Here is a 21,649-nt window from a genome sequence, read left to right as displayed (position 1 = left end):
GCCCTAAGTTATTTTGGAATAGCCAGAACAAATGCATTCTCACTTGCTCCAAGAATGAAGCACAATTCGCTGGAGAAAACGAGGACCCTTCGTATTTAAAGCAGCACCTATCAACAAGTGGCTTCATTCTGTGCTACCACAACAAATAAGGGACAGGCGGGTTTGGCGAGGGCTGCGAAAAAGCGAGATCCCCGGGGACACGCGCTGGACCAGCACACTTGGCGCTCCCGTTCCTCATGACCAGACCTCATGCAAGTTCATCCACGTGTTCTCCTTCAACCACAGCTTCATTCCCCCTTTATGTTTAAAAGAGATACCCACAAACTAATTTATATCGCCAGGGTTGACTATAATAAAGAATCATAGCAAAAAAATATAAGGTATTTTAGCATTTTTTTTTATTACAGTTTGGCTAATGGCAGTACATAAAACTGAATATAACAGATTTTTGTACCAAGAGCAAGTCATTTTTGCTACCAACTATAAAATTCAGAAGCATGTTGACTCTTAGAATAAAAACCGTAACAACACTGTAACAGAGAAACACTTGTGGCCAGTTCAGCGAGCCACCAAACATGGACCTCTTGTCTCCAAGTCTTTCTTCTACCAGTGGCTGAGTTGGTGTGGAATAGAACCTGAGGAAGATGATCTCACTCTTCCTGTCTTACCACGAAACCATTAACTGCGAGACCATCACCAGAAAAGGCAAAATAGACCTTCAGAGACATCAGGCACACTATGAATGATTGTCCCACTCGGGAAGAAAAAGCAATTAACTGTCTCAAGTATTTCAGTTAAAATGGCAAGTGCCATTAACTTGCTTTTACCTGTTTAAAAACAAAACAAACATACAAAAATATTTCTCCTCCTGGAATTTGTAGATGAAAAATTCTTTGCCTAAGAACCAGACGGAATACTTTATCCTGATCGTGTGTTTTAACAGACACACAATATTTCCAAGAATAAGAACAATTCCATGGGTAGTGACCGAACAGCACTAAATACATGGACAATCTGCTTGTGTTCCCGTTTTAGAAAATACAGGAAAAAACTATCACAGCAACGTACCCAGAGGGACAGTGACGTGTCCAACCCGTCCCCTGTGCGTACGCTTTGGATTTCACAGTATTTCTTCAAGTCGGGGTCCCCAGCGCTGCTGCAGCTCAGACATCAGACAAAGAGCTTAAAAATAGACAAACGCTGCGTTACTGAGAAAAAAACCCAACAAACCAAACATCTGTGGCAACTGCAGAACGGCCTGGGACGGCACAGAGTCCAGTGGCGGGAGTTCACGCTAAGTTCTTCTGGAAAACTGATGACGACCGACTCACAAAAGTGCATCGGATTTAGAAACAGATAAGGTGGTGTGGAGTGTTTTCTGACAATAGAGCCATGTTGCTTTGTTGCTACACCTTATTTTGAAAAAGCAAGACAAGAACTTAGCAGTGCACGTTTTTCCATCTAAGTTTTGTACGTAAATATTTGACAAAATGGGACTTCACGTTTCTGTGCATCTCAGCGTACAAAAAGGTTCTCGTTTTCATGTTGGTCAAGGGTAGGGAAGGGCAAACGAGTTGTGCGAAACTTCCACAGTAATTGCTTTTGAGGAGAAAACTGGAGCTCTCAAGCAAAGGCTACGACGCAGGATTGAACTTCACATCTTTAGAAAGATTTAAATATAAAACAATTGATAACAGTAGTTTCAGGCAGGTAAAAATTTCCGCCGCTTAGCAGGTTTACATGCAGTCCAGCCTCTCAAGGACCACTGGAATCATACACTAGCTGTAGAAATCCCATTCATTGTTTAAAAGAAACACTACAAAAAAGTTATAAAAGCCACACACCTGAGCTCAAAGGAGAGAAAAAAGTTGCAATTCTGTCTTTTATATCAGCTGCTTAGGTAGCGCTTTGTAACAGATGAGATCAGGAGACCTGATGGATGGCTTTACCAGAAGCAGTAGAAACACCAGCCCTGGTGTATCAGTGCTCATGGACACCAGCGCAGCTGTTTGCACCGCAGATACAGTGAATACAGCACCAGGCGGGCCGTGGAGCACGAGCCCAGCCAAGCTCCACACCAGCCTCCTTTACTACCAGTGGTAAGGGAAGGGACCTCGACCTAAAGAGAAAATGCGTAACAGCATCAGTTCCAAAGTAATACTGCGAACTGCGGCTCGGAGCAAGACCTTAAATATCGGTTTGCATTGATCCTGTCAGGCACAGACCACTTAAAAAAACAGAAAAGTGTGCTAGTAGATATTTTATACTACAATTAACAGTTTGCAATGCCCTAAAAATAGTATGAAAATACTCATTAAGAATTATAGAATTGCTTGTGCATTTGGATATAGGAAACACCCATGCATAGAAAACTACTCTTTGGGGTTTACCGTATTTAACAATATCAGCATTATTCAAGTTTATTTGGCTACAGTAATGCCAGAAAATAGCAGGACTGATCTGTGCTGACCTACAAGCAACTCTTTAAAATTATCTGCAATAGAGTTAAGAGACTTTAGGCAAACAACAAAGAATATATGTCCCTCAAGGTTAAATCTGAAGGAAATAGCGCCTATCATAAAACAGCGTACCTCTGAAAGAGGCACTTCCTCTTATTTCTTTCATTAAGACACAAGGGATGCTTGAATTTTAATGTGATACTTGCAGAGGCCAAGGAAACCACCTGCACTGAGCAGAGACAGAAAAGGGCTGAAGGTCCCACAGACACACCTGTAAACACTGCAAAAAATAGCAAAGGAACCTTGCAGGGCTGCCTGGTGTCTGTCACACTGTCACTGTCACTGGTGTGACAGTGCAGGGCTGAACCTTGCAGGGCTGCCTGGTGAGGTGACTGTCACACTGTCACTGGCGTGACAGTGCAGGGCTGCCTGGTGAGGTGACTGTCACACTGTCACTGTCACTGGTGTGACAGTGCAGGATTGCCTGGTGAGGTGACTGTCACACGCCACGGACAAGATACCACTGACAGCTGCTTATTTCTACACCTAATACAGAGTTAAAAGCAGGGAACTAATAAGCCATATTAAAACCAAACCAAAACAAACATTATTATCTAACGCCATATCAAGCTAGAAAAGTTTCAACGTCTATTTTGTATCCCTAGTACAATGGGAAACCAAAAATAAGCTCAATAGAAGAATTACTAAACAAAACTGAAGTCAAACGTGTATACTACACAAAATACCAACTGACTACATGTTATGAAATACGTATCACACAAGTTACCACAATGCACTTCCATGTTAAACTCTAAAGCCAATTCCCAGTCACATGCTGAGCAAAAGGCTGGTACAACAGCGCTGAAACTGAACGGCAGGAGGTCTCCTGTGATCCGGGTGCACAGTCATCTAGAAACAAGACAGCAAAATACAATTTGAGATCAGCTACCTCCCTATAGTCAGAAACCGCTCAGAACCGCACACATTTTAAAAGGCACAACGAAGCAATGAGGAGTGTGAGAAACACCTGTTTACACAATGTCAAAGACTCCTGCCACGGTTCCTGCCAACATATATTGCATTGACTTTCTGGAAATTTTCAATATAGATAAAAATATAGAGATATACACACACCAGAACCACACCAATATGTCTCTAAGCCATTTAACTTCACAAACAGTAGTTAAACCTTAAAAATTAAAATTAAGATTGAAAGGTATGCAAACCCATCCTGCAAACATTTTTACAAAACTCCTTAATACCAACCCCAATAACCAGCGGTTAAAAGAGAAGCCCTTTCAGTGGCTATGGGAACATCTTACCAAAGCCTTTACACGTGGTGTCCGTGGACTGCACTGCCGTCCCCTTCTCCGCCTTGCCTCTGCATCTGCATCTGCGCCTGCATCCTCGCAATCATCTCCTGCATGCGTCGGAGCTGCAAAAGTAGCACAGACAAATCCACCACATTAGTAATTATTTCTATCAGAGAGGGAACACACATCTGCATTATCTTGATCTCAGGTTATGGCATCTTTCTTCTTCATCCATCAAGAGGCTGGAAATTTACTGACTGAAAGAAGCTTTATTGTTGTAATTTGGGATGAGATTTTCCTTAATGGAAGTCTTTACTTCCTTGGAAGTTAAAGAGGGTGGTGCTGAAGTGCTGAACAAACAATTACTAAAGGTGAAGAAGAAACCCACCTGTCTCCATCACTAACAAAAATGGTCAGGATTACCTCCCAGCTCCCTCGCTGGGGATGACCAGGTGGCAGCCAGTCCAACAAGCAAACTACCCACGGAGACAGAACCATTGTTGAAAATGGTTGCAGCTCCGTTTCAGAGCATTGAAGCATTCAGAGCACTTCCACACAGGGTAATCGTGTAACTCAGCTAATGAGATTAATTCAGCCATGCTGCATGTACAATATTATAATTCTTTTATTGTACTCAACTCTGGCAGGTTGGAAGTTAACCTCACTACCAAAATATTCATGGATGTCTTTGCCTCTCTGCGCCTACACTTTAAACTCAAACTAAACTGTTCAGCTTAACAATTACAAGTTAAACCTGTGAAATGCTCACACCGTTCTTTTCTTCATATTCCTTGAAACAATGACCCTTTCCACTTCCACTCCAGTCGCCCTTTGGGACTCCAGCTAAAGTCACTGGAACACTGCATGTCTGCTTGTGCTGGGGCAGACCAACAACCCGGCCTAACTCAGCCTCTCTCCAATGCTGCCTATTAGCAAACGCAGCCATGTGCACACACCCAGTATTTCCTGACATGCTCTCAAATTCTATACATTTGTCAATTCTGAACTTCCTAAACAAAAAAATCCCACCTTTGTGTTTAGTGAGCACATTCATGGAGAAAGTCAAACTCTCCAGTCCCTGTGCTTACCTGCATTCATTTTTGAGCTTATCTGCCTTCTTGCTATGCACAAAATTCCATGCTAATGAGTTCCACCATTTACAGATAATCTTAAAAGTATCTTTTTTATTTGAAATCAGCCACCTATTAATCTCATGAAGCGTGACCTGCTCCTTGTCTGGTACATTCCCATTCATCCTGGCGTCTGTGATTATGTAAACCCCTCACTATGTCCTTCCCCTCTATCATCTGCTTCCCAATGGGAACATTAACGTCACCTTTCCTTTACAATTACCAACATCACATAAATCATTTGCCCTAAAGCAGTGATACAATAATAAAAATTCCCCCATTGCAAGAGTACAGAGTTCTGTCATCTTACTTCAGCTTCCTTTTCAAGCAGAATCTGGTCTTTATTTACTTCTTCATCTTCTATTTTCCTAAAATAAAAGGAATATTGTTCAATAACATGCATGCATTCTGCATTTTGAACTTCCAGAGAATGCTTTGTTAAAAAAAACAAAGGCTATTAGAACACATCTCGTATGTCACAGTTTCATAATACAAACTAAATTCATTGAAACATGTTGCCCAAATGGCTGCAGTTCAGGTTTTTAAGTTATTTTTAAGACACCAATTTATCCCTTACTCCTTCACAAAGTTCTGCCAAGAATGAGTTCTAGCTGTAACTTTAAAATCTGACAGATCTTTGTGTGTAGGTACCAACAGGAGCTGTTTCTGAGCAGTCCTCGAGTCCAGCCGTTTGCCTGAGCATAACGTTATCTTGACTGGTTGCAATTTGAGTACCACATACAGAATCACAGAATCGACTGGGTTGGAAAAGACCTCAGAGATCACCAAGTCCAACCCTTGGTCCAACTCCAGTCCATTGACTAATCATGGCACTACGTGCCATGTCCAATCTCAGTTTAAAAACCTCCAGGGCCGGTGAGTCCAGCACCTCCCTGGGCAGCCATTCCAATGCCTGACCACTCTCTCTGTAAAGAATTGCTTTCTAATATCCAGCCTAAATGTCCCCCGGCAGAGTTGAAGCCCATGGCCCCTTGTCCTATACAGCAAATTGAGAAATACCGCAAAGACATACTCCATTCCTCTCTTTCACCAGTGCAAGAGATCAATACAACTAAATGAAAAGTTCAGGGTAATGCTGGTCAAGATGTTCAGAAAAATATGGGAGTTACCTGTAAAATAACCAGAGTTCTAAGGAATTCTGCGCTGGAAACCCAGCTACCTGCGGGCAGAACCTTCCTCTGACGCAGTTCTATCCCAGCTCTATCTTCGCAAACCGTGTTTGGCTACCAAACTTCTGAAAGGCTCATAACCAAACCCATAAAACTAACACAAACCCACTGTCCACATCTGGAATCCTTCCAGCTGGAGGATCCCTTTATCCTGTGCTTCACTTCAAACTTCAAAGTTTATTTTTCTAATATAGTCACCTTTTTTCTTTTTTTTCTGCAAGTCCAAAAGATTTCTTTTGTATAACCTGTTATACCACCAGCATTAATTACTCCTGTCAAAATTAGGCAAACGCTTTCAATCAGTATCTCAGCAAACTCTTGCTTAATTGGAACCTTCCAGTTTTACACTGAGAAACCAACACAAGAATATTTTCACCTACTGTATTTTCCAGATTACCTACCACTTTGCTAATAGATTTCTCCCATCCTGTGTTGCAATGGGGAAGATCTGCTAACAAATCTAACCACACAAGTGCCATCAAAAGTGCAAAGCGAGCAAACTAACGCTTGCTAAAATGTCAACAGAGAAACAGATGGTACAAAAATCCTCCGTGCCAAGAAGCCTCTACCGTTAGTGAATACGGTGCCCAAGTGCTGCTGGTGGGGTAGGTGCAAGTTTGAAATAAATTCACACACAAACTGCCCTTACTATAAGTAAACTGAACTACAACCTAGCTCCACTTCAGAAATGTGACAATAAAGATATAGGCCACTTGCCCAGACAAGATACAAACCCATGGTTTAGTTTCCCACAGGGAGGTACCCCAACCTGACAGCAACTCACTGTCAGCACCTTGGCAGAGGCAACTTTAAATCCTCTAAAAATAGGTAAACATGATTTTAGCTCTGGACGACCTTAGCTTACTTTACTTCTAAGACCTTTGTTGGATAAGAGGCACAAGTTTGATTTTTTTTTAGCTTGAAAGTCAGAAGACAGGATTTAAAAATCAAGGGGCAGAGCACGTCATCTTACCGAAGGGAAAACTGGACACGTGGGCCAACGCTACAGACAAACTCCTTTTCCTGAAAGCTGACGGGGCACGTGACAAAACCTACGTCAACAGCAGGATGGGAAAACCTCTGCAAAATATACCAAACCTGCTGAAATGTACAATCATGAAACCCTCTAGTGGCTGAAATAAGAGAAGCAACTCAAAAATCTAGACCACGAAACACCACTTTTCAACAAGGAACGCACAAACTCAACTTCACAAGCTTGGCTGTTTTAGTTACAAAGGGGTGTTCTGCCTATATCCCTTATCAGGAAAGCTGTACCTGACCCACCACAGCTCAAAACAGGGTTGAAAGGCCTTATCCTGTGACTGCCATGTTCAGTAAAGCACTGCAGAAGGACTTGAGTTTCTCATATTAAAGACACAGTCTAAATATTCCAGTAGTTAATTCAGTCAATTCTGAAAAAATCTACTTTTTTAACATATCAACACTGACCTAACTTCCAGATCTAAGACAACATTTATCATAGACATCTGCTCTACTTATGTACCTCAAGCATTCCAATACAACAACGTTAGAGCCATAAATCAAAGCAGAGATCTAACTATATCCTTTTAATGCCACAACTGTCTCTTCAGAATTGGATAATACTTTTTCTTACTCAGTGTGAGCGGGTGGACGGAATTTGGTGCTGACTGGAGCTACAGATCTGCCCATGATCTATCAAATCCTAGCAATCAAATAGTAGGAGAGACAGAGAGACTAAAAAATACATTCAGAAGAGGAAGAACAGCATGTGAGCAGATGACAACCTGCCGCCTCGTTTGAGCCTCTCGGAGCGGAAGTTCTCATAGTGAAGATCCTGGGTCACCTCCTGAAGATCTTGCATATGTGTGCTGGGGGAAGGAAAAGAATTAAAAGATCACAGAATCCCAGAATGTTAGAGACTGGAAGGGCCCTGGAAAGCTCATCCAGTGCAATCCCCCCATGGAGCAGGAACACCCAGATGAGGTTACACAGGAAGGTGTCCAGGCGGGTTGGAATGTCTGCACAGAAGGAGACTCCACAACCTCCCTGGGCAGCCTGGGCCAGGCTCTGACACCCTCACCAGGAACAAGTTGCTTCTCACATTTAAGCGGAACCTCCTGTGTTCCAGTTTGCACCCATTGCCCCTTGTCCTGTCACTGGTTGTCACCCAGAAGAGCCTGGCTCCATCCTCCTGACACTCCCCCTTTCCATATTGATCCCCAGGAATGAGTCACCCCTCAGTCTCCTCTTCTCCAGCTCCAGAGCCCCAGCTCCCTCAGCCTTTCCTCACACGGGAGATGCTCCACTCCCTTCAGCATCTTGGTGGCTGCGCTGGACTCTCTCCAGCAGTTCCCTGTCCTGCTGGAACTGAGGGGCCACAACTGGACACAAGATTCCAGGTGTGGTCTCCCCAGGGCAGAGCAGAGGGGCAGGAGAACCTCTCTGACCTACTGACCACCCCCTTCTAACCCACCCCAGCTACCATTGGCCTTCCTGGCCACAAGGGCCCAGTGCTGGCTCATGGTCACCCTGCTGTCCCCAGGACCCCCAGGTCCCTTTCCCCTACGCTGCTCTCTAATAGGTCATTCCCCAACTTACACTGGAACCTGGGGTTGTTCCTGCCCAGATTCAAGACTCTACACTTGCCCTTGGTCTATTTCATTAAACTTTTCCCTGCCCAGCTCTCCAGCCTGTCCAGGTCTCTGGATGGCAGCACAGCTTCCAGTGTCAGCCGCTCCTCCCAGATTGGTGTCATCAGCAAACTTGCTGACAGTCACTCTATTCCCTCGTCCAAATCATTGATGAATATATTGAATAATACCAGCCCCAGTACTGACCCCTGAGGCACTGCACACTAGATCCAGCCCCATTGACCACCACTCTCTGGCTTCTTCCCTTCAGCCAGTTCGCAGTCCACCTCTCTACCTGGTCACCCAGACCGCACTCCTCAGTTTAGCTGTGAGGATGCTGTGGGAGACTGTGTCAAATGCTTTACTGAAGTCAAGATAGACCACATCCACTGCTCTGCCATCATCTATCCACCTGGTTATGCCCTCATAAAAGTCTGTGATAAGTTTAAGAGAAAACATAGCTGGGTCACATCAGCTTGCTTAACAAACTCTCACATTCAGCACTGGACTGGGTCATCGTGCTCAGCACGTGCACCCATTTAACATGCTAATTTAGGAGCTAATTTAAGGGGAAGCAGAATAGCAAAGCCTGAAAAAAAAAATCAACCAGTGGACTCTCCAAGTCCAGTCCTTTGAAGATATATATCTACAGATAGATATATTTAAACAAGCACAAGGTGAGAAGCAACCCATTTTACGTTCTTGGAGATCTGAATAACCACACAGTGCCGTGTTCAACAAAAGAATCAGACAAAAAATTATTTTCACAGAATCACTGAATAATTTGGACTGGAAAGAACCTATGGAGCCTAAGTGTCCTGACCCTGGCCTAGGCCTAGGCCAGCTAGGCCAAGGATGCTCACAGCCTTCTCCAGAAAAAAACGTGAATGCCTCCAGGGATTCCACAGCTGCTCCAACCCCCTTTTCACTGTTGGAGTAGCTTCCTGGTGATTTTTTTTTTTCAAACTACAATTTAATTGGAATTTTCTAACTTACATTAACATGGTCCTCAGCTTCAGGAAGTCATTATGTTCCGGATTCTCCACTTCAACTACCCCCCACGGGTAGAGTCGACCTCTAACTTTTTTACCTTTGGCTTCAATGAGTTGATTGGATCCCACTACACAAAACGGAATGCTGGCCTAAAAGCCAAGAATGCAAAAATTACTAACAATGAACCCGAACAAACAACTCCAAGAACAACTCTTGCTCTGCTCAGCACTGCATATTATGATAATAAGTTTGTAATGCTTTTAATTTGAAGCTGTTAAAAAAGAATGTCACCGTCACCAGTGCCTTTCAAGACCGCAAAGCCTGGGCAGAGACACGGTGACTCACTCAAGGTCTCGGTGTGTATGTTGTTCCAAAGCCACCCGAGCAGCCCAAAAAGCTGCAGTCCGGACACCCTGACGCCAGCCGTACCTTCAGGAGTCTGGTTTGCTCTTTAAAATCTTCATCCTCATCTGATTCAGCATCAGGGAGGTGATAAATCTTGATGCCGTGCTCTTCTATTTCATCCAGAATCTGAGATTTATAGTGTAAGAAATTGAGACAATATGCAGGTAAAGTCAATACTTTTAAATCTGAAGGTAAAACTACTTAATCAGTTATACACAATCTCTGGAGAAATTTGGGCCTGTCTTACCGATCCAAATTACTCAGCAAGTATTTGTTTATTTCTTTGTGATATCCAACAACTACTTGCCATGGACTTCCAGACAATAAACAGAGCTCAAATAAACACTGTCCGCTGTGAATTACACATAGGAAATTGAGGTTTCTTTAAAACATCTGCATTTGGGTTTTAATTATCAAACATTGTCTCAGAAGTCATAATCTGAACAGCCTAAAACTCCTTGCTCTTGCCTCTGAATTACGGTTTGGAGAGCAGGGGTAGAAGTTTTTAAACTACAGAGCTACCAACATGACAAGTAATTTTGTTTCTATGTCATGACCTCTAAGAATGAAATCTGCAGCTGGAACCCATTTGCCATGAACCAAAATTTTGCTCTTAAAAAAAAAAAATCTTGATTTCTGCAGAATTCAAACAAAATATGTACAAACTAAAGTACACTTCTCTATTTTTATTGCAAGGTGGGGAAGATAACTAAAAGGATTTTCAGAATAACTGGAAAAAATCATAGATAAAGTGTCCTGGTTTTGTTAAAAACAAGTTTCTCTTTTAGTGAACTTGCCTGTCAGCTAAAGCTTCTTATCAGCTGCATTTTCCTGGAGAACCAGATCCATGTTTTGGTGAACACAGCAATGGAATGTGAAGTTATTGATAAGCATGGATGGACATCTTGCGAGAGGGGCAACGAGAAACAGGTGACCCAGAAACTGACCAAACATCCCATTCATGTGAATACTTCATATAAAAGTGGGAGATCACGAGGATCTCATCCCTTTTCCTTTCTGCTTATGGCCAACATTATCAGAGGACCTTGCGAGTCGTCCCTGTGAACTGAGGCCAGTGACAGACTGAATCCAGCTCCGGTTGGCTGCAGAGTCCAGTCCAGGACTTTGGTTGCCAGCTCTGCAGTTGCTGAGACTTTCAAGATTGGGTTTGTATATTTTGTATTATTTTCTCTATTCTTATCAGTAGCATTAGTAAAACACTTTTAATTCTTCCAACTCTCTTCTCTCTGTCCTTCTTTCCCTCCCGATCACCTGTGCTGAGTGGGAAGTGGGGAGGGGGGAGGGCAAAAGGAGGAAGTGGGGGAGGAGAGGGGGTTAACAATACATCTGCCAGGGTTTTATTGTCACCCCGCAATCTTAACCCTCGACATAAAGTTTTAAATATAACAGCCAAGACTGAATCTAGTGTGCCTTCTGGCAAGTTAATTTAACACTTCTTCCTAGATTCCATAACCATTATTAACTCATGATGGTTTGTTGTGATTTTCCCCTCTCAGCAAACACAGGATCAAGTTCTGTGAGACTCAATGCGATATGGGGTCTTGCCTGTAGAAGAAAGTACTGCCATGTATTAGAAGAGGGTGACAGAGAGGAAGCAAAGCAACCCCAAAATCAGAAAAATCTCTAAAAATCCTGGTTTTCAATCATCAGAATTCTGACTGGGTAACAAAGTATATGCACGATATAGATGCAGACAGTGCCTCTGCTTTGGGGAGTAAGGGAGTAATTACCAGTAGCAAAAGCATTTAAGTATTTTTCCACAGTGTCAAAATTCACTCACGACATAATCGTAAATGTTGCCAATCCGCCATTTTGCAGGCAACATTTTAAGGACAATTTCTCAGTTAAATACATAATACAAGAATTTACAAGACATCAAACTACACGTTAAACAATGTTACACTGTGCATGTGATGATCTTTTTCTTGGCTAGGCCACAGCAAGGCCGAATGAGAATGGCTCTATTGCTAGAACCAAAGTACAACGCTTGTCTGCAAGCTAGAAGAATACTCACCCTCTTCTTTAGTCTTTCTCGCTCTTTCAGAGAAAGAGTGTCAGCTTTTGCAATCACTGGTACAATATTTACTTTGTTGTGTATGGCCTTCATAAACTCAACATCCAGAGGCTTAAGGCTAAAATTAAAAGATGGAAAAAGTTACATTTAATTTTAATCTAAATGACCAATTTATGTTCACACCAAAGTAGATCTCTCTCCTTACACAGAAAGAACACACTCAATTAATTCCAGCATTCTAGTACTTCTGTAAGTAATGGCAATCTGATTGTGAATATTTAAGTCAACAGGCGCAAATCAACTCCTCAGAGTAATATCATTTAAAAACCAAAATGACAGAGAAACACCTACCCATGACCAAACGGTGAAATGAAATAGAAGCAGCAATGAACTCGGTTATCTATGATGTGTCTTCTGTTCAAACCACTCTCATCATGCAGATATCGCTCAAACTGCTCATCAATGTAAGATATTATGGTCTTAAAACTGTAAAACAAATACGGACTCAAGAAATCATGCTCGGTCCCAAATGCTCAATAGTTTTAGTATTAAGATAAAATATACATACATGTAACACACATCTTAACTCATACAGGAAACTTCTCTTGGGTTAGTATTTATCTTTTGCCTAGTACTAATTACACACGCTCAAGATAACCTAAGCTACTTGTTCCAAGTTGATTTACAATCACAGAATGGTTTGGGTTGGAAGGGACTTTCAAACACCACTTAGTCCAACCCCCTGCCATGGGCAGGGACCCCTCTCACTGCACCGGGTTGCTCAGAGCCTGTCCAGCCTGGCCTTAAGCACTTCCAGGGATGGGGCAGCCTGTGCCAGGGCCTCACCGCCCTCACGAGGAAGAATTTCTTCCTTAAAACTCATCTAAATCTCCCCTCTTTCGGTCTAAGACTGCTGCTCCTTGCCCTGTTACTACAGGCCCTGGTAATAAGTCTTGAAAGGCCGCACTAAGGTCTCCCTGGAGCTTCTCTTCTGCAGCTGAACCCCCCAGCTCTCTCAGCCTGTCCTCCAGCAGAGCTGTTCCAGCCTCGGGTCATTCCTGTGGCTCCTCTGGCCCCTCTCCAGCAGGTCCATGTGTGTCCTGTGCTGAGGACCCAGAGCTGGACCCAGGTCTCACAGAGCAGTGTAAAGTGGGAAAATCCCCTCTCTCGACCTGCTGGCCATGCTGCTTTTAATGCAGCCCAGGATAAGAATGGTTTTCAGGGATGTGCATTCACCAACACATACCCAATTTTTCATCCCCCAGTATCACAGAATCCCAGAATGTCAGGGGCTGGAAGGGACCTGGAAAGCTCATCCAGTGCAATCCCCCCATGGAGCAGGAACACCCAGATGAGGTTACACAGGAAGGTGTCCAGGTGGGTTGGAATGTCTGCATTTGAACGTCTCTATTCCCTTATCCAAGTCGTTGATGAATATATTGAATAATACCGGCCCCAGCACTGACCCTTGAACACTCCACTAGACCCAGGCCTCCAAGTGGACTCTGCCCCATTGACCACAACTCTCTGGCTTCTTCCCTTCAGCCAGTTCCCAGTCCATCAGTAGCTCTTCCTTTATCCTCTCCATCATAGAGGCCACAAGATTAGTCAGGTATGATTTGCCCTTGCTGAGGTGCTACTGGCTGCGTTTAATCACCTCCCAGGCTCCCATGCTTCAACACATCTCCCAGGAGGACCGGAAGGTGAGGCTGACTGCTTGGCAGCTCCTGGGATCCTCCTTCTTCGCCTTGTTAAAAACCAGCATGATGTTTCCCGTTTCCCAGCCACCGTGGTCTCTGCCTGGGTGCTGTGACTTCTGAAATAAGGTGGAGTGTGGCTTGGCAAACACACCTGCCACAGATAACCCAACAAGAGGGGATGCAGCTTGGTGGGTGCCGTGGACTTACACCTTATCGAGTTCCTCAGGTGGTCTCGAACCTGATCTTTTCTTACAATTAGAGGGATTTCATTCCCTCGGTCCCTGCCTTCAGGGCCTTAAGAGACGTGGGAAGAGGGATTACCATCAAAAACTGACTGCCATTGATCTCAAGATTATTTCCCAGTACTTATTATAATGTAAATTTCTCAAAAAAAACCCCAAATAATCAAACCCAAAGATGAAAATGCAGAATGTGAGAATGCTCAAATGAATGTGGACAAGATCTAAAGGTGGATTTTTACTTGCACTAAAGACTAGATAAGTTGTTTTATCAGAGTACTGCTGAATTTCTTGTGTCCCAATGGTTCCATAGCTTTCCAACTATAAAAAAGTTCAGGACGCTGTTCACTTAAAACCCTTCCAAACTTAATAAAGTCAACTGAGAAAAAGGATAAATCAAAATATCTGTGTCACAGAATTTATTTCAAGTTGTGTGTTATTGATGCCTCTTTACAGGTAAATTAATGAACTCCTAAAACTTAAATCAAGCTTCCTCAAAACTAGAAAACACGGCCATCTCTGAAAAATCACACTTCAAATTCAGCACTTCACATAACACACCAAATAAAAAGTAAAAGGAAGATAATGACTTAGCAGTACAATCAGTTTCCATCACCTTTGGAATGGAAATGTTTAAAAGAGATAGAGTTGCTACTTGGACCTTCTGACTTTGAGCCATATATCATTAATAATAGAGCCCCACTTCAGTTACTTATTCCCTCCCTAATCTGCCCCCAGAACAATATCTATATCTCTAGACCAACAGATCCGCTGTGTACATACCAGTCTCGACAGTTGATGGCATCCCCATATCCTGGTGTATCTACAACCGTCAGACGGAGCTTCACACCCCTCTCCTCAATTTCAACTGTTGAGGCTTCAATCTGCACAGTGCGTTCAATCTTCTCTAAAAGACAATAAACACGGTCCTTCAGAATAGAATTTCTAAGACTACGTAATTTTGAGAGACATATATGATGTGGAAGCTAAGGCAAAAGGGACTGAGAAAAAAACAGAGGTAATCAGCAATTTGGAGAACAATACTAAATTATATGTAATGGAATTTGTTCTTAACATTGAAAGTGATAAGTAATCATCAGCTAACACGATAAATTACTAACACAAGTCATTCCACAAGTAGCAAAGAGGGGAAAAAATACCACTGTCCTCTATTTTCTTACAATATTACCTTCTGTTGGACTACTGGATGCTTTGGTGAACAGAATAAAAAAGGGACAAGGGACTGAATAAGAAAAGCAGGTGAAGTTCAGATTCACTAAATATCAACCCAAAGCAAAGGAATCAAGTTGAAAGTCCAAGCAGCCATAAACAATGCATACGCTTGGAATCGTAATAGCCGAAAAATTAAAGAAAGTTCCTGATGGGTTTAGTTGGTTGTTTGTCTTGCTGCGGCACAATGACTTTTTTTAAGCAGAAGGGATCAACCTTCTAGGGGCCAATATGAATCCACCCCAGGACCAAACAACAAAGAGGCTACAGAGGGAACCAATTCTATCAGTTCAGGTATCAGAAAATTCATTAGAAATCATGACAGCTAGAAATCACTACTGGCTGTTACTAACATCCAAATAGAAAAGCATTCGGCTCCAAAAAGCATTGAGAACAGAGAAACTCGAATGAATGTTCACTTACCAGCAGCTCCTGGGATTATCCTTTCTGGGTAGAGATCTGTCAAGAAGAGGCTGTTTATTAATGTAGATTTTCCCAGTCCAGATTCACCTGTGATTCAAAATAAAGTCAACATATTGACATAATTAATTTCAACTGTATCCAGACGGTACCACCTGACTAAACCTTTTTTTCACGCTACATCAACTTAACCAATGAAAAAGGCATTGTGGAGCTTCTGCATGGCCTGCCATCAGAAAGTGGGTTTTATACGTCAGAATGGTAAAGAAGAACCCAAGGGAAGCGGAATGGCTACAGAGCACACACACAGAGCACCTTTTCACTGATGAAACTGGGCATTAGCAAACATATTTTTGCTCTAGGGCTACAGACTGACCCCTGAGAAAAGTTCAAAAGCCAACTCATTAGCTAATTCATCAAGATCTTAATCAGAACAAATGTTAACTGCATAAAAGAAGACCAGCAGCTTGAAATGCTCAGTACTTGAATTGACTGAAAAAATCCTTCTCTATAATTTTTGTTTTGTTTGAGGTGCTGACAGAATTAATTTTAAAAATCAGATCTAAAAAATGACAGGGCACTCGCTCACTGAGTAACATGGAGTGTTCTGCAAGGAGCCTGACACAAACACCTGAACGAAAGAAAGAAAGAGATGGAATGGTGTTCTGAAATACAGATTTGAGCGGGAGATGCCAGTTTTTCGCGCCTCATAGAGCGCATCTCTCCAGATCTCACGCAGCCAGAGAACTCAGCATCAGTTGAGCAAAACCCAACCAAAGTCCGATGCTAACCAGTGGCACATTCCATACGTTCAGTCTGCGTAAATATTACATGTAGAATAAACCGGGTTTCATCGTTGCTGTTAAGGATTAATGAAATGCAGAGTTACTCTAACGACTCTCGAGTGAAATAACTATTTAGATGAAGTCATGGAGAGGAACATGAAACTGCTAATAAATACAAGGGGTTAGGATTTATTTGGAAGCAACACAGCCAAGCAGCCAAATTGTTATCAACTCCAGCTCATGTTTTCACAAACCACAATCAGCAATAGCAGAGAAAACAAGGTACAGAAGAAAATCCATTGATCAGGACTATGCCAGCACTGGGAGCTTTTAAAGAAACAGTCTCCTGCTCAGAAACTAAGCAGCATGGCAACCTAATGAAGGATAGCTCAACAGAGGCGTTGTGATCCAGCCCACATTCTTTAACCCCATGCATATTTCAAGAGAAAGAATTCACATTCCAAACTGTTGAAATAACCAACAGTTTGAAGCACAGTTTATTTTATCTTACGTCAGCTGCTTCCCTCTGCCAGTGTATCTTAAAATATCACTCCAAATGTTCAATGAAATTACTCTTCTCCAAGTTATCTTCCTGTAGTTTTCATTTACCCGGTAGAACTCCGGCAGGCAATGGCTGTGAAGTTAAATTTTACTGGCGACATGGGTGGGGTTAATTGCCTTTCTGTTACTCTGACAATGTGGCATTTCCTCCCTCTTTTCTGTTTTACAAGAGGCTACAAACAACTGTTTGGTTTATATAATTTTACACAGCCTTCTGCTAGAACTGTTTCACATAGCACTACTGGCAATTAATCTCAAAGATTAATTAAGTTTATCTGCAGCAGAGGAATCACATCTTTCATTTCCCAGAACTGTTCAGATTTTTCAGATCGCTGAACAGTACATTCTGAAGAGTTACAGCAGATTTCATAATGTGAGCCATCTGCTTACATTTTGGCTTTACCCTTAGATTTTATAAGATATCCATTGTGATATTATCCTACGCAAATCTACTGAAAGATACAGTAAACAACTATGATAAAACTCCAGGAAGGCAAAAATAAAGACCGATGGTTTGACACTGAATTACAAAAGCCAGAAACAGGATCAAAGCTGCCATTTGGCAAAACTAATGGAAGGTTTGAGGACAGACTCACTCTGTAACTACCAGAGGCCAAAATAATTAAGAACTTAAACACCAGCTCCCACGTGTCGCCTCAGCTCTCCTGCTCATCTCCACTGTCTCTCTTGGACAAATCTAACACGCAAATGAGATTTCCTTTTTGTGACATCAGGCAAAAAGAATCTAATATTAGGCTTACTTTTTGCAAAAGCCTATTTTAAAAGCAGGAATCACAGAGTTCAAACACCAAAACTTGGAAGTTTCAGCTCCCAAGCGGTGTGACTGGGAGAGATAAAAGATGCCCCAGCCTGATTTGAGAACCTACTTCATTCACAAAAATGACACCGACTTCTTAGAGGATGAAGGTATTTCTGCAGACACACGAGACGTTTCTGTCTGTTCCAGATACCAACACAGCTTCTCAGTGAAATATCAAGTAGAATTAAGCTTTAAATCATAACTGCTAAAAGAAAATCAAGATCAATGTAAAAAGTAACAGCTCACATGAAAACCATCTAATCCACTTCTCATTCTTCTCTTACAAGACTATTTAGAAGGGGTAGAAAGAGTTCAGATTCTTTTGAGCTACAGAAGCATAAAGAACATTTTACGTAGAATAGTCTCCTCAATACTATTCTCTCCACCAAAACATGCAAGCAAACAGATTGTATTCAAATGAGAAACCAGTTTTAAAGCATATTTGAAATGGAATGCTTGAATCCTATGAGACAGAAGGAGGGAAGTAACAATCACTGGAGCACACCAAATTTCTTCACCCACAAACTCATTAATGTATTCAAACACGCCTTGTAGTGTCAAAACCAACCGCTGCATGAGTTCATAAACCATAAAAGAAAATTAAATGCTACAGTACAGAAGAGTTTTCTGATACGAGCTGAAGACCTACAATAGCGGAACTAATATTAACTTTATTTCCAAATTCCCAGTGAGCAAACACTAATTTTGTGACAGACAATAAAACGTTTCCTTACCAACCACCATCAGAGTGAACTCAAAGCCCTTTTTCACAGACTTGCGGTGAACCTGATTGGGAAGGTTTGCAAACCCGACATAGCCAGGGGTTTCTGGGTTGGTAAACTGAGCGGGCTGTTGCTAAAAATATAATAAAATAAGACAACAATAAGCAACCATTCAGGACATACGTGTCTGTATAACTGCTTTCCTCCCTTATTTCAAATATTTCTCCAAACACATTTCACTCCAATAAGCTAACGTGGGTGTTTAACCTGTTCTACCAAACGCAAGGGACCAAGAATTAGATTAATCCCAACATGTCAATAACATTTTCAGTCACCACATTGTTTTTGAAGGATTTTGCTGGAAGACCAGTTGCTTCTATTAGCAAATGAAGGAACTAAATCTAAGAAAATCATTTTGTAAATGATTCCTGCTCAAAACACAGTAGCAGAATGGAAGTTTCAATGAAAATGCAACAGGGAGCTTGTATGCAGCTCTGTGACCAAACTGAATCCTTCCAAGGGTATAAGTTAACTGCAGAGGTTTATACTTGCAGGAAACTAATATATGTTTTCATCACTCAATCTTTCAACATTATGTCTTATATATGTGAATTCTCGCCTATTTATGACCCATAAATTTAGCATACGGATGCACTGTAGAACACAAGGCAAGTTACGCATTCTACACTCACAGATTAATAGTTTAAAAAGAAATGTCAGATTCACATTACATCAGAAGGCAGAAATGTTATTCTTACCTTAGACATTTTTATGGAAAGTCAGGAACAAATCTGGAAAAAAATTAGTGTTTTTTAGCTTATTAAAAATTGTAGGATAAAAACCAAACAAACACCAAACAATATAATGCCAACTGTTGCACACTAAAGCAAAAAAGGAGCGTTCTTGACTGGATGTCCAAATTTCGAATTGACTCTTTGGTATTAACGAGGAGCAGAATTTTCAGCAGCCTTTGTTCCTATTAAGATAATTGGCCAATAAATTCAGTTAACACGAACGCAGAGCACTAAAGGCACTAGATGTGTGATAAACCATTTTGAAGTCTGAAGAAGAAAAGTTCACATCCTTACCGGAAACCAAGCAAACCAAGCACACGGCACTTGAAGCCATCTCACTGTTTACAGGAAACAGCTTTTTCAAAGCTCGAAAAACCAACCTATGTATTATTGTTTCTTTTTAAGCCTCCTTCCCCTCAACATTTCCTTTAATGCTCAAGCGGTCTGTAACGAGCTGACAGATTCAAAACGAAACGTTTCCTCCTCCTCCTTCGTTTGCAAACTCAGGCATTTTAACTTCTGTTGCCAAGGTAAGATTTTCACACGTGGTTGCATTCACAACATTTGAAATACAAAACAGACAGAAAAAAAACCCCAAAACAAACAAAAACACCCACCAAACCAAACCAAACCACCAAACACAAAATCCTATACTCTCATCTAACACCTCTATGCAAAAAAAGCCTCTTGACAAAGACCTGCAAACACTTCTATCAGGCTAACTTGTTCAAAAGATCATATAATTTACTATGGCAATATAAAAACGCCAGATTCTCCTGTACGTTCAAGTGCTGAGTGCTCCAAGTCCTCCTCCTCGTCTCTCCCTGGCCTGCCCTCTCACCGAAAGGTCTCTGTTCCCACTCACAAAGCCCTTATCTGGCTCGCTCCCACCTTCATCCCGCGGATTTGAAATGATCACCATCTGATCCCTTCCGTCTTCCAGATTTTGACAAAAATGTGAGCTCAGATTCATATGAAATGACACCAAAGTTTATCTCACCGTGATTACTTCACTGTGAACTGCAGAGAGAGAGGTTAGTTCTGAGGGGAGTTTTTCATGGGAAGGACAGAGTAAAGGTGCAAAACACAGAAGCAATTTGGTGTCATTTCACGTGAAGCTGAACTGATCACACACACGGAATAAAATCTGGATAACATGCTTCCCAAATGAAATGTCATGCTGAAAATAAAATACAGGGTCTGCAAGGTCTGTGTTTCAGTCAATAAGCTGGTCTGTTACCTATGGAGGGTTCACCTACTGGAGGGGTTACCTGTGAGGCTTTTATCATCACTCAAGATCGCTCCAGTAGCCACTCTTCCTTCGAAGGGATGGCACTGATCCCTGCACAACCATTCCCCATAAGGTTTTTCAATGCCAAACAAAACCAGATCCCACTAAAACACTGAAGAACATTCTTTTAATTCACGAGGCTCGTCTGTCACCTCGGAGGCGGGCAAAGAGCGGAGGAAAGTTTCTCACAGCCACCATGAAATGTGGGAGAGCTATTTATGCAGATGGCTGCAGTTACACTGTGTTTTAACACATGGGCCAAGCACAGAAAACCTTTCTCAGAAACTCTTTCCCACAGCGCTCCCCTCGGGGAGCGGCTGAGCGCTCCCACGCAGGCCGGAGCAGCCCGGATCTTCCTCTGAAGCTGGTCGGTCATGTTCCGTTCCCTCCGGTTTCACCCACCCGGCTGGAGTTTTCTAGGAGAACCGGGGCACCGGCCGTGCCCGCTCTGGAGCGCGGGAACCGCAGCTCCGCGGCTCCCCGCCGGCGGATGCTCCAGCCCGCCCACCCCCCGACACCACCATCGGCCGCTTCCTCCTCGCCAGCATCTCCCCCGCACCCCTCCCGGCCGCCCCACCGCCTTCCCTCAGGCCCGGCCCGCCGAACGCGTCCCGCCTAGAGCCGTTTCCCGAAGACTTGGGGAAGGGGCTGTGCTTCACTCCCCGGAAAGGGGCCGCGCAGACGGGCCCCCGACCCCCGAAGGAGGGCAGCGATCCCCCGAGGGAGGGCAGCGATCCCCCAAGGGAGGGCGGCGATCCCCCGAAGGAGTGGGACGCCCCGCACCCCACTGTCCCCCGCCCGTCTCACCTGCCACCCCACACTCAACCAACGACACCGGTCGCCGCCAAGGGGGAAGGGGAGGAGCCAGGGCGCTCCGCCCCTCAAGTGCCCGCCCCTCAAGCTCCGCCCCCGGGGTGTTGCCGGAGGTGCGGCGCGGGGGCCGACGCGCA

General features: G+C 43.0%; 1 protein-coding gene across 1 annotated transcript; it reads right to left on the bottom strand.

Annotated features, from left to right (window-relative positions):
• Positions 1–376: 376 nt before the first annotated feature.
• SEPTIN2 (septin 2) lies at positions 377–21,649 on the bottom strand. Its single transcript, XM_065074216.1, has 13 exons — positions 21,507–21,649; positions 19,373–19,405; positions 18,627–18,747; positions 15,730–15,816; positions 14,860–14,983; positions 12,489–12,623; positions 12,138–12,255; positions 10,127–10,228; positions 9,701–9,846; positions 7,859–7,942; positions 5,213–5,270; positions 3,782–3,894; positions 377–3,368 (listed from the first exon to the last, which is right to left on the bottom strand). The coding sequence occupies exons 2-12, from the start codon at positions 19,379–19,381 to the stop codon at positions 3,790–3,792; spliced, it is 1,089 nt and encodes a 362-aa protein (XP_064930288.1). The 5' UTR covers positions 19,382–19,405; positions 21,507–21,649; the 3' UTR covers positions 377–3,368; positions 3,782–3,789.

The sequence above is a fragment of the Columba livia genome, chromosome 9, assembly GCF_036013475.1.
Source record: "Columba livia isolate bColLiv1 breed racing homer chromosome 9, bColLiv1.pat.W.v2, whole genome shotgun sequence".
NCBI lineage: Eukaryota > Metazoa > Chordata > Aves > Columbiformes > Columbidae > Columba > Columba livia.
The sequence above is the reverse complement of the archived record's forward strand: the minus strand, read 5'-3'. Positions and strand labels throughout refer to the sequence as shown.